Consider the following 13,500-nt stretch of genomic DNA (forward strand, 5'->3'; position numbering starts at 1 on the left):
GACTGAACTTTCCAGACAATGCCCTCGGCCAACAACCTGATGATTTCATTAACCACGATAACTGCAGTGATTGTACGCTTGTGCAATAATACAATGGACTCCTCTGATAGCTCAGTCATTGCAAAAGTACAACATGTATTACTGAGCAATGTAGATGCAATAGGAATAAAATTCTATCCCTAGTCAAAAGCAAATGATCTAGATTCAATCAGGGCAGCAGCACTAACAACACAATTCACTTTCTAAGCAGGTGAGGGGTGGAGTAGAAGAATAACTAATGAACCCAGGTTTCCACTCATAATTGTTATTGAACAAGTCCTGGTGGAATGTTCCCTGAAAGACAAACTTTGGACACGATTGGGTTTAGTTTTCCAACATAGCTACTGAGTGCTTGATAACAACCACTGGCTGCCCAAAATAGAAGTGTTCCATTCCACAGTGCTGACATCAACCCATCCCAAGGACTGCAAAGAATAATTTAATACAAATGTGATCATTTCTAATGCTGCATTGCCCTGAAAGGCTATGTTTACACACGGCAGAGCACAAACCTCAGTTACTGAGAAAGAATTCCTGGACTGGTCTTTATATTTTTATTCAGCTACATTTTCTCAATCTCCCCCCCACCCCAACCATCACTCGCCCCCATCAAAATGACCAGAATATTATTCTTTGCTGTGACCACTATCATCTATCACATCTATGTTCCTCTACTGATTGCACAGAAAGTACAGAAATATTTGAATGCAAGAGTTCATACCAGTCTTCGAGAGCAATCATGTGGTGTTACAAACAATGGTGCATTCATGTTCTAGTCCATAATAATGGATTTAGGAAGTAATTGTCATAGCACTACTTCAATACTGTAACAATACCACATTACAGTGTTTTTATTTGTGTAACCCATTTACGCTATTTGAGCTTCAGGAAATAGACCTCTCTGCTGCCTTCGATATGGATGACCACTCTATTCTCCTCCACCGCATCTCCTCTCACCTCAACTTTCATGGTTCTGTCCCCGAATGGTTCAGATCGTACCTCTCACACCATCTCCACTTCATCTCCACAATTGGTTTCTCCTCTAGCCCTCGAACCATCTTGTGCGGTGTTCCTCAGGGCTCTGTCCTTGGTCCACTCTTCTTCAATTCATGTTCCCTGCCTCGCTCGCCCCACCATTGGCGGGCAGGCCTTCAGGCACTCTGCCTCCACCCTCTGGAACTTCACCTTGCAGTTCCTCCACCTCGGCCCCTTCCTTGCCTTCTTCAAGACCCTCCTCTTCGACCATGCCTTCGATCACCCTCCTTCCCATCACACAGAGGATACAGTTCAAGATCCTGGTTCTCACCTTCAAAGCCCTCCATGGTCTTGCTCCCCACTACCTCTCCAACCTCCTAACCCCCTACCATCCTGTTCGCTCCCTCCCTCCGCTCAGCGGGCTCTGGCCTGCTTCACATCCCCCTCCTTACTCGCCCCACTATCGGCGAGTGGGCCTTCCACCACTCTGCGCCCACCCTCTGGAACTCCATCCCGTAGTCTCTCCATCTCGCCCCCTCTCTCGCCACCTTCAAGATCCACCTCAAGACTCACTTCTTCGACCATGCTTTCGATCTCCCTGCTTCCCCCTCTGCCCTCCACCTTCCCTGATCCCAATCCCCAGCTCGGGTCCGTAACTCTGTCTGTCCTGCGCCTTGGGATGTCCTCTTGATGTGAAAAGCGCTATACAAATGTAATTTTGTTGTTGTTGTTCCCCCCCTGCCCTCCACCCTCCCCGATCCTGATCCCCAGCTCGGGTCCAAAACACTGATTGTCCAGGGCCTTTGGACGTCCTCCTGATGCGATAGGCACTAGACAAATGTAGTTTTATTGCTGTTGTTGTTACTTATACTCTTTGTCAGGCTCCACTGGCTCCCAATTACCAAACTGATCGATTTAAAGATCCTCTCATTCATTTTCAAATCCCTTCATGTGTCGCACCTCCCAAGCTATCCAACCTGCTTACTCCCAATCCACCACCCGCTGCCTCCACTCAGCCAGCTCCAGCCTCCTGTACCTTGTTCCCTCCACCTTCAGTGGTCGTGCCTTCAGCCACTAAACTCCGAAACTCTGGAACTCTTTCCCTCAATCCCTCTACCTTGCCCCCTCCCTCCCCACCTTCAAATCCCACCTAAAGACCTTTCTATTTGATCATGCTTACTGTCACCTCCCCGCTCCCTCTGGCTTGTTGCCAGACTCTGCCAATGTCAAGCACTTTGGGATGCTACCCTGCATGAAGTTGTTGTTGTTGTTTAGTCAATGTATCCTAATTAGATCTAACATACAGAAGAAAACTTTTATTTTGTTTTAGCACCCTAATAGTTTAAAATGTGACAAAATGCTTAATTCTTGACAAATTTGTAGGGATTGTTTGTTTGGGAAAACTAATTAGTATCTCAAAAAAAGCCAAGCAATGAATGACTAAATTAATCAGGATTGTTGGCTAGGTCAGAAAGAAATGCTCCCTTTTTCCTAGTTATATATGCAAATAGGATCAGAAACATGTTAATTATACATGGTTATGTTTATCAACATATTAGACAAATCTAATACAGGTAATTAATTTAAAACTATGGAAAAGCTATTTGTTTTCTTCAACCCCTCCCCCACCAAAACTCATCATTCCAGCACTTTGCTGAACTCTATATCATCACTCACCTAAGTTTGAAATGAACTTCATGCCAATATTATCTAAGGGATTGTTTGTAAGGACACCAGGAGAAACTCCCTTCTCTTTTCAAATATTGCCACAGCCCACCCGAACAGGCAGGTGGGACCTTAGTTAATGTCTCATCCAAAGAAAGGCATCTCCAACAATTCAATGCTACCCCCGGCATTGTGTTGGAGGATCAGTCGATTATAACCTCAATTATTGAGGTTAAAATGTGTTGAACCTTTTAGCATTTTACCTGATATAAAGTGTTCTCTCAGGTGATAAAATTTAAAGCAAAAATGCTACAGTGGCTTCAGAATTTTTATACAAAAGTAATTTGTTGCATAAGAAAGGTTAAACAGTGAAGGCTAATGAGATCAGAATACGATTGCGTGCTTCTTAACATTGCTTGGACCTCTGGGAAAATTGGTAAATTCTCTCCGGATTACCTGCTATAATTCAACATTTCGTCTCATTAAGAAAATCATTACCCACCTTTACCCACAGGAAGCAAAGCTGCTGAAAGTCTCACAGGACAGTACAAGAAGAGCAGGCTCAGCAACCAGCTTTAATAGAAAAGTTTCAATTGTTTCCCAGGTAGACTGCATGTGTGCCTCTGACAATCCAATGAATACATCTTCTATATCCATGCTAACAAAGACAAAATGTCAGTTTGTCTGCCAAGAACTCAATAACCGATTGACCTGGAGACATGATTTATACCTCATCGGAAAGGTCTTGCACGTACGAGTGTAATGGGCATGTTTTTTTTCAGGGATCTCCTATCGTTGATGAGCTATATTAAAATATATATTAAAAAATGCTTTAATAGAGCCCCCAAAAGGTTATGCATGGTATTCTGCAACAAAGTAGCGACAGTGGTCCTACACCCTTCTATACAGATACATCTATACTAATAAAGACAAAATGTCTGTCTGTGTGTCTGTCTAACCAAGGCCTCCGACTAGGGAGTCCTCCCAAAAGGATATATCTGCAAATATGTGAACAGGGATACTAACGAGTTCAATAGCACAGTTTCTTAATCTTAAGGGATAAAGATGCCTAAGAAGCGAAGATCAAGCCTTTCAAGAACAAATAAAAATGCTGGATGAAAGAGAAGGCCGATTAAATGAAACTGGTTGCAAGAGTAGCTGCAACGGGTACACATAGTATAGAATAAAAACACTTAGAATTACCCTGTAGCTTTAAAAGTTAAATGAGGGTCAAGTAATCTATGTGTCAGTCTGATTCAGTTGGTAACATCCTTGCTTTCGAGTCAGAGGATTGTGGATTCAAGCTCTACTCTTGATACTTTTGAGCTCATTTTTGGGGGTCAACTGGGTGACTGCCACATGCAGAAACCCATCACCATGCTCAAGAGTATCCAAACCAAGCTGATATTTCCACACATCCCACCTACACGTGGGAGATCCCAGAGATAGATTGTTGGAATGGAACGCACACTCTCTCCCTGGAAGGACACATCCTGCTTGACTAATTCGGTAAAGTATTAGGCGCAGGTTGGCAAGAGCCAAGATGGTTGTGGGTTTAAGCTCCACTCTTGACACTTTTGAGTTCCTAGTCCAGGCTGACACTTCAGTGCAAAGCTGGGGAGTGTTGCACTATCAGAGGTACCACCCATCAAATGATGGCGTTAAACCGAGGTACCGTCTGACCTTTTGAGTGGATGTTAGAGATTTCATTGCACTATTCGAAAAGAGAAGAGAATTTCTCCCAGTGTTGTACCCAACAATCCCCTGGATAAAATTGGTCACCATCACTGTGTTCAAATTGGCTGCTTCATTCGGAGTAAACTTTAGGGGTACAGGCAAAGAGAGGGTAAATGGGGACAAAAGGATTGCGGTTAAGAGTCCGCACAGGCACAATGAGCAGGATCCTTCTTTGCTGTAAATTTCTATAGTTATATTCGCTGAGTCATCACACTTTACAGTAAAACCTATGATACCTTTTGAGACATTAACAACGTGATAAGACACTATGTTAAGTGCAAGGATTATTGATGTGAATACTGTAGACTGACCATACTGATAAATCCAAATGTTTGTTGCACAAAACCCAAGATTGACAGAAATACATACTGTATGGCCAGAGACAGTAAGCAGCATTGCATAGCAAACTGACGTTCCATCTCCTCCAAGCCCGCTCAGGGGAAGACAGACGGGTGCCAATGATTCAGCACACATTCCCAAAATGGAACTGGCTTTAATGGTGGTGCATTTTCTTAGGAGTACTTTGGTCTGCTTTCATTCAAGACAAAAGACTAGTGTAATATCAACTGAATCATCTGTTCTTAAAGTTCACCATGCCTCAAGGGAGAACTTCCTTCATAATAGGCCTTTGATCTCTGCACGCACAGATATTACGACCAAGTTTGTCATATACACAGCTCTTAAAATTAATGAAGTCTGCATTGTACACCTGTAGGCAGGCAGACTGAGGCACCAGCACAGTGTGAAAATGCAGCCCTAAGTGAATACCAGCATCACTTAAATATTCCCCAGTTGCATGACTGGTTTAAAGATTGATATGTATAGTTTGATAAATGTAGAACTGTCATTTTAGAACACAGCATGTTTAAATCACCAGAAGTAAGTTATTCGACCATCGACAATTCTCAGGTCAACTGCAGGTTCGAGAGTGATCCACCTTCCATTTGTGACCTTCCTGACTTTTGACAGTGAAATCAAGTGAGAACTTAACTCAAGCACAAAGTACACAAAGGTTTGCACCTGTAAACTAAATCAAATCGATAATTAGTTAGTCCACCTGCCAAACTCTTGTGCCTTCTTGAAGTACAAGTCCCTAAAAAGCTAATTTAGTGCTTATTTCCCAAAATACATACACCAGTTTACCTCGGGAACAAATTATGAAAGGAACTACAGTACATCATTCCTCAACACGGCTGATTCAGAACCATATCAACAAGGAAAGATTTACGTAATATGTACAAAAGGGAAAGGTTTCACAAAGGTTTTAGACATTAAAATGTTACATAATTTTATTAAGCTCACTGACATCCACGATGGTACAGACCAAGTTAAAAAATGCAGTAGTAATGAACACCAATATTGTAGTCAGTAGTTTTCTAAGAACCTTTTACATTTTCACGAATGACAAAAGGTGGTCCCATGTTTAACTTCTACCAGGTTGTTTTCTTTATATTAAGTATAACCAAATAAACTGTGGAACCCACCCTTTCCTCAATCAGAAAATGTTTAACAAAGAATGTCCTGGTTGACGTAAAAACTTCACACCAGCAAGGCACATCAAGTTTTTAATAATAATAATCCTTGCATTTGATATCGCGCTTTTTACATCTTCTAGACGTCTCAATGCGCTTCACAGAATATACTGTAAAGTGAATTGATTGTATATTTGTGGGAGAAACAGGCAGTCAATTGCGCACAGCAGTGTCCCACAAACAGTCATGGATTGAAAATGGCCAATTATTTATTTATTTATTTGGAGGGATTATTAATAGGCTCTGTGTGGAGTAAAGAAACTTGCCCAAGGTTTCGGCCTGCCTGGAATTGAACCCAGGTGTCTCGCTTGCAAGGCGAGTGCTCTAATCACTCAGCTACAGGACTCCACTATCTATTTGGAATAGATTATAAATAAACCTGGTGAATTGTTGGTTTTCTGTGTCCTAATCACCTCTTTTGTGAAGTGAGCATTTAAAAGCAAGTAAATCTTACAAAACAGGTTGTAGTTTTTCATTCTTTATATGACATCTTCTGCAACACGAGCACCATTTTCTCCTAGTATAGGTTGTACTATTTTTCTTAATTATATTGGTTGGACAAATCAAAAAAATTCTTGCATAAATTAACTATATAGTTCATACAAATAACCAATATGCTTGGCCAATGTCACTGAAATGCATAAACTTAACCCCAGGAATTTGCAAATTCTCCTTAGGCCCATTGTTGGTCTGCAACTGCCTGAGAACCTATGGACTATGTAGCTTTATATTAAATATAAAAATTAATACAATGATTGTGGCCCTGCCTGCTTGTCAGAGATGGTATACATGTACTCATTTCAAACTTAGTTTACATAGCACTCATAATCTACCCAAAATGAATGACTGCAAAGTTGGTCAAATGATTGTAACATCCATAAAGAAAAAAGGCTCAAATTTACATTGTGAAGAACTTTCAGAAACTAGTACATGAAGACAATTCACTAAATGGCAACTTTTACTGAAATATCTCATGGATACATTTTTTTATATCACAACATAGGAGTACAGGAATCCACTTACACAAAAAAGGTGGTAAGTTTTCAAAATAAAACAACTTTTAACAGTCAAAAAGTTTGACATTTAAGACCATTCAGAAACCAATGAACAGAAACAAGATTAAAAGATTTGAATTCTAACACTAATGTAGAACTTTTGGTAACAATCTATGAACTGCTATCCTGTATAGCAGGAAGCAACCAAAGTGGATTGTAATTTTTGTGATTGAAAAATTATTTATTTATATTTCTGGGGGGGGTCAGCCAAATGTCTGACACATGTGGAATCCCAGATCACCATACTTAAGAGTAACCAAACGGAGAATTTCATGCATCCCACATCACATGGAAATTCCAGAGATAACTTGAAAAGGAATGCACAATCTCTCACTGGAGGGACACATCCTGCTTATCTAATTCCAGAAAATATCAGGCGCAAGTTGGCAAGAGTCAAGACTTGGCGATCCTAGAGTACTGCTGGAGTCGAACCAGCTAAAACCACAATTGATATCACTATTGCCATTGATATTACTGTCTGCCAAGCTTTCACACTGCTTCTCCAGGCTAGGGCTACCCTACCCATTAGGGCTTTGGTTTGTAGGGTTAACAGGCCCCCAGTGACTGGTCTGCCCTTCCAATTTAAAATTTACATAATCAAAGAACAGCTTTTAAAAAATACACAAAAAACATACTTTTTTTCCTTACCAACATAAACTCAAGTTATCTCTTCTAGTATCACTAACCAGAATTCTCATCTTGTAAGCTCCTACACAGAAAGGATATCCTTTGAATCAAGTGGATTTCCATTAAGTCACATTTCTGTGGTGGAGCGTAAACTGGTTTTCAAACATTTCATTACATATATTCAGTGATATATTGGTTCAAAATCATCTTCCAACTGTTAAGAACAATACTTTCAAAAGACATACAAATTTTAATTCTTATTTACAAACAAAATTCAATTTGCTTCAGTTTAAAAGTTATAAAATTTGAGCATTACCTTTAAGGCAATACACAAGAACAGACAACTAGTATTCAATCTGCTGTGAAAGCAACAATGGACATGGTAAAATGTGTCCTCAAATGGAGAGGTGAATACCAGCGCTGCACCCAATTACTGTATGAAAACAAATAAGGTGGGCACATTAAAACAGCTAGCTTAAAGAATCCATGCTTCATGCTGCCAAGCAAAGTATTTTACATAATTAGAAAGACATGCAGAAACAAACGAAAAAGGAATTTATGTACTTTAAGAACTCAAATATTCTCCTCCTGAAAGGAAGTCTGACTTAAGAGCCCTTAGAGGAAAAAAAACTTTAAAAAAGCTTTACAATAAACGTTGGTACAAATATAGGCATACGTACAAATTAGACAATTCTGAATGTGGACTACTCTAATTACTTTAAAAAATTTACAAGAACATAAATATAGCTGTTAAAACTAGTAAATTGTACAGTACTGGTCCATCCATCAGCGTATGCTGCTTAGTATTTAGCTCCAAAGCAGACGGCTTTATGTCTGCTTAGATGTTCTCCTTCAATCTGCAAAGAAAATGAGCCAAGATTTAAAATAGATTTAATGCCTTTGTCATTTAAATACTTCCACTCAGAAATATCATCCACAGGCATGGAGTTAACTTCCACATGGGTGCAGGTGACACCAAAATATATCTCTCTACCTCCACCCTCAATTCCAGGACCAATTCCATTCTGACTGATTCGCCTCCCACACTTCACTTTTCGTTCCAAATTCATATATTTCCACTGTTTTTCTTCTCATCCACTCAATAGTGTGAAGATGAGTAGCACACCAACAAAGAAAGAAATTTACGTGGACAAGGGATGGAACTGAACGCTAGCGAGGATACAGCCTGAAACTCAAAATGCTGGTGCAGGTGGTCTCCATCTTCTCCTGATGCAAGTGTAAAAAAACTGCTTCAATCAGCAGTTTAACAGTAGATGGTCTGAAACACTTGGCAAGCATCCTCTGACAGTCTGTTAGATAATGCTTTTAATAAAGTGGGACTGCCAAGGAATTGGCTGCAAATCCTATTTGACTGCTTATTATTGCAATGAGCTTATAAAATGTAATGCAACTTACCGCTTGTTTCAACAGCTTTAGAACAAACCACAGTCTTTTAAGTTATTCTTTATGATGACATCAGTAACTGCATCGAACACAAACTGCACATTCTTGGTGTCGGTGGCACATGTGAAGTGAGTGTAGATTTCCTTGGTGTCCTTTCGTTTATTCAGATCCTCAAACTGACACTGTATGTAGGCTGCAGCCTCTTCATATGTGTTTGATCCTATAAATCAAAATTCAACTCAATAGTCAATGATGTACTAATGGAACTATTTCCACAAAGGATTAACTCAATTACACTTTAGGCTCCATTGTTTGAAGACTGCAAATACGTTAAAAATGCAGAAGATATTTGTTCTACATTTTGTCAGCTCTATATAATGCAACAGAACACTTCACAGAATTATGGATGACCAATCATGTTATATAATTAATCTTTAGTGCTCGTCCTATTTTTTAAATGCATCTGAACGTACACATAAAATGAACAGATCATCCAAAGATGACTATACTCTTGGGAAGAATGCTATATTGGAAGTATGGTATTCTACATGCTCCCTTGTATTTTCACAGCATTTTAGAAGTCGCATTCTGTGACTCACTTCTAGCCACTAGACGTTGCCCAAAACCTCAGGAAAGCCGAGAGCTCATCCAAAAGAAAAGACAACACATTTCTGCATCTAAAGGCCCCGAGAAAAGCATTTCTTAAAATAACTCACAAATCAATCACTCTTTCCAGAAGGTTTTGAATTCTACACAAAGCCTTGCCATTAAAATAAAATGGAAAACCACGTCATTTACAATGCTGAAAGGATTAATTCAGCTTGAATTAATTATGAAGTTAATAGATTTTGAAAATCCCCTTATTTTTCCCCAATACAATTATACAATAATACTCCAGTTTAAGTAAATTTTTAATAATGCTAGAATAGTGACTTTCTATGAAATATTTCAGTCATACATGCAACAAATTCAAAGACCTAGAAGTATGTTTGAAGTGCAATTGCATTTACTGCTATTTAGAGGATACCAAGGAATACAATTCCTCAACATTCTCTTTAAACGTTAAATCAATGACATTAAATATTTGTCGTTTAATCCAATTCTTCAAGTAGAATGCATCTTAGCAGTTGCCCAAAATGCAAATTAACATTCAACATGTGGCAAAAATCAACTGCTTTGGCCACAACACAAAAATTTTTCCAAAATATTATGCCCTCCATTAGAAATATGAAAGTCATCCCTTCGTTATGGAACCACTACTCAAGTGATGACTTGATATACTGGGATTACTCTAGTTTTAAGTTTAGGAATTGGATCTACAATAAATGAGTAATCTAAGGAATAAAAACTCTGGAGAAACTCAAATGCGTCTCGTTAGGTGGAATGGAAAGAATGTTTATAAAGCAATTTAGATTGATCTTATGTGCAGCCGCAAATTCATATTAGGAAATCACACCTTGAATGAGGATATGATGTAATTTTGTATTGTCATAACTAAACCTAATGCAACCATTCCACATACTGTAACCATAGTCTGAACAATTAATGCTGTTGCAGAAAAACAGGCAACAATTTTGGGCAGAAATTGCTAATAGAAAACTACGTTATTCAACATCATCAATTTAATATTCAAAAAATCTCAACCCAAAATAATTTCAACTCAGAATGCCACTGACATACATTTGAATAGAGCACAATCTTTCCCGGGGCCACAGTGCAGATGCGTTCAGATCTCTCGTTGTTAACTTAACGCTTAATAGGTCAGTTTTGAGCCAATTAATTTGTCTTAAAACATGGTAAGAACAAGAAAATGAAAGGCAAGGGACGCGTCTCTGGCTGCAATCACCCCAAGTTAGAAGGACTAAACAAAAAATCATCCATAGTTTAATCAAACAGTTGTTAATGTTTTGCAAATTTTCACACTGCTCAAAGTTTATATTGTTTACCTGCATATTCAGGGAAGCAAATTGTGAGCGGACTCCTTTTAATCTTTTCTTCAAAGAGATCCTTTTTGTTCAAGAACAGAATGATGGATGTATCTGTAAACCATTTGTTGTTACAGATACTGTCGAACAGTTTCATACTCTCATGCATTCGGTTCTATAAAAAAGCATTTTAAAAATTAAATTTACAACATGACATTATCACCAACAGACTCGATAGACAGCAAAGTGCTGGAAGGTTACAATTAAAACAGCAATAGATTATGTATAGCGCAGGCACCAGTTTGATAACAGTCTGTCAGCTCAGAGCAACATGGAACACCGCAAATGTGCATCCACATATTTATGTACAGCCACACTAATATATTATTACAAATGAAGAGTTGGTGAATCTTTAACATTAAATAATTTCATGCTATCCAAACAACTTCAAGCTACTAGTTAAATTTGCCCAATTAATCCATAGGAAAAGATCAGAAAGTTAACTATGCTAGAGCTGTGCAAGAGCCAAGGTAATGACAACTACTTGCCCTGTAGAATAAATAAATTAATAATGCTGTTCTGCTCTACTATCTGCGGAACCCGTGGTTTGCATAGCTTAACGATGGTCTTCCTGCTTACTGTCATCTACTAGTTACAGCCAATTACGAGGCACACAATAGCATCTCAAAAATGATTGAATTTCCTCACAAACTACATAGTGGAGATGCAGGTGCCTCTCAACAGTGTGAGAAAAGTTACAATTCGCAAACAGTGGCAGCCACTTTAACTGGACACATCGGGCCAGCTGTTACGTCCGTTTTGACCTGGTGTCCATGGTTAACCGGTGTCCGGCTGTACTTGGTTCATGCATTTTTTAAAAACCCGTTTAAACTTAAGTATACGTTCAAAAAAANTATATAATTCAGGCACAACACTAGTACAGGGTAAGCCTGTTGAAACGCAGCCCAATTTATTGCAGGTTCACTTAAAAATGCACTGAAAATCTGAGCTACGTTAGAAGACCTAGCTTAACAACACTGACAACACAGATTACTATGCGTAGGAAACAACGCTGAAAATTCTTGTGGCTAGCATGCAATTCATAGCTTGCAGGCAGGAAGTAACATCAATGGCAACCCAACAACCCAGAAATTAAGATTTTTTTTACCCTTTGTTTTAAACATTCAAGTTTAAACATAGGTTTAATAGGTTTGCTTTGCATACATGCCTGTGATTTCATTTTAGTTGTGTACAAAACATTTTTTGCAAAAGTATTCAATGAGCCAAAACAGTAACAACTTACCATTTCCTCATCCTCTGCAAGAACCAGGTCATAATCACTGAGCGCCACACAGAATATGATAGCAGTTACTCCTTCAAAGCAGTGGATCCATTTCTTGCGCTCAGACCTCTGGCCACCCACATCAAACATTCTAAGAAAACAAATTAAGAAAAGAAATAGCATTTTTCCTGTTTTAAAGTCTGCATATTCTCTGATGCCTATCATTCGGGGTGGGGTAGATGGATAGGTGCTGAACTTTGAGCAAGCCATCTTTTAAACTAAAATTGTACTGGTATAAAAATAGTCTCCATTTACCTGGGATCTTATTAAATGGGATTGAAATGACCAATCTCGTAATCAGTTACTTACAAACATTACTTACTTAAAGTGTAGATCCTTAAATGTGAAATGAGTTTCCACAATGCCTGTAGTTTTAATTCTGGTTCTCAAAACATCTTGCTGAGTTGGAACATAGCTTGCTTGTGATATCCTGTCTAAGTCATTCAGATAACTAAAAAAAGAAGATGCATTTGTGAAACCAAGCTATATAGTCTTTATGTACAATCTTTTCAGGAACAATTTCCACAGTCCTTACAATGTCGTAGTATTTCGTTTTTGAGCTAGTTCAACTGTCTGTATTTATGATTGATTTTGAATAAAGCTATGGTAAACTAAGGATGCTGAATGGAACAAATTAGCTAGTTCTAGCAATCAGGAAGGTAATGCGTTGATGGAGACCACAGTACAAAATTGGTCAGTTACACAACCTAACAGCGAGATGACATCTGGGGAGGAGTAGTTAAGGAATGCTTCATTGCTCTGGATCCCAAGTTCTGGGTCAACAGGACGAGTAAAAGATCTACATCGGGAGTTTACGCATGTAAAGTCACTGACCAAAAAAAGGCATAGTAAACTGTGTAATGCAGCGCTGGAGTGTGTTTCATTGTTGGAGGTGCCATCCGTTGGATAAGATATTAAACCGAGATCCCGTCTGTGTGCTCAGGTAAATGTTAAAGGTCCCATAGCATTATTCAAAATTAGAAGGGAGTTTCAGTGTCCTGGCCACCAAACCAAACAAAATTGGTCATTCATTTCACAGGTGGTTGTGGGACATTCCTGTGTACAAGTGGTCTGTGACGTTTGCCTACAAATGGGTAGTCTACTGTGAAGCAGTTTAAAATGTCCTCTGAACGTGAAAGGGCGCTATGCCAAATATAAGGATTATTGTTAAGTTCACAGCAGATGACCACCTGTGATAA

At 39.0% G+C, this 13,500-nt stretch overlaps 1 protein-coding gene across 1 annotated transcript in view; it reads right to left on the reverse strand.

The window, feature by feature from the left end:
* Positions 1-5,690: 5,690 nt before the first annotated feature.
* LOC103176999 (guanine nucleotide-binding protein G(i) subunit alpha-1) overlaps positions 5,691-13,500 on the reverse strand; it is a 33,143-nt gene continuing 25,333 nt past the window's right edge. The window contains exons 5-9 of the mRNA XM_007890918.2: positions 12,624-12,752; positions 12,263-12,392; positions 10,981-11,134; positions 9,047-9,254; positions 5,691-8,487 (exon numbers count right to left, since the gene is read on the reverse strand). Of these exons, the coding sequence (XP_007889109.2) occupies positions 9,064-9,254; positions 10,981-11,134; positions 12,263-12,392; positions 12,624-12,752 (604 nt within the window). The 3' untranslated portion in view covers positions 5,691-8,487; positions 9,047-9,063. The remainder of the gene's footprint in view (positions 8,488-9,046; positions 9,255-10,980; positions 11,135-12,262; positions 12,393-12,623; positions 12,753-13,500) is intronic.

Source organism: Callorhinchus milii, unplaced genomic scaffold (genome assembly GCF_018977255.1).
Source record: "Callorhinchus milii isolate IMCB2004 unplaced genomic scaffold, IMCB_Cmil_1.0 Scaffold5, whole genome shotgun sequence".
In the NCBI taxonomy this organism is placed as follows: domain Eukaryota; kingdom Metazoa; phylum Chordata; class Chondrichthyes; order Chimaeriformes; family Callorhinchidae; genus Callorhinchus; species Callorhinchus milii.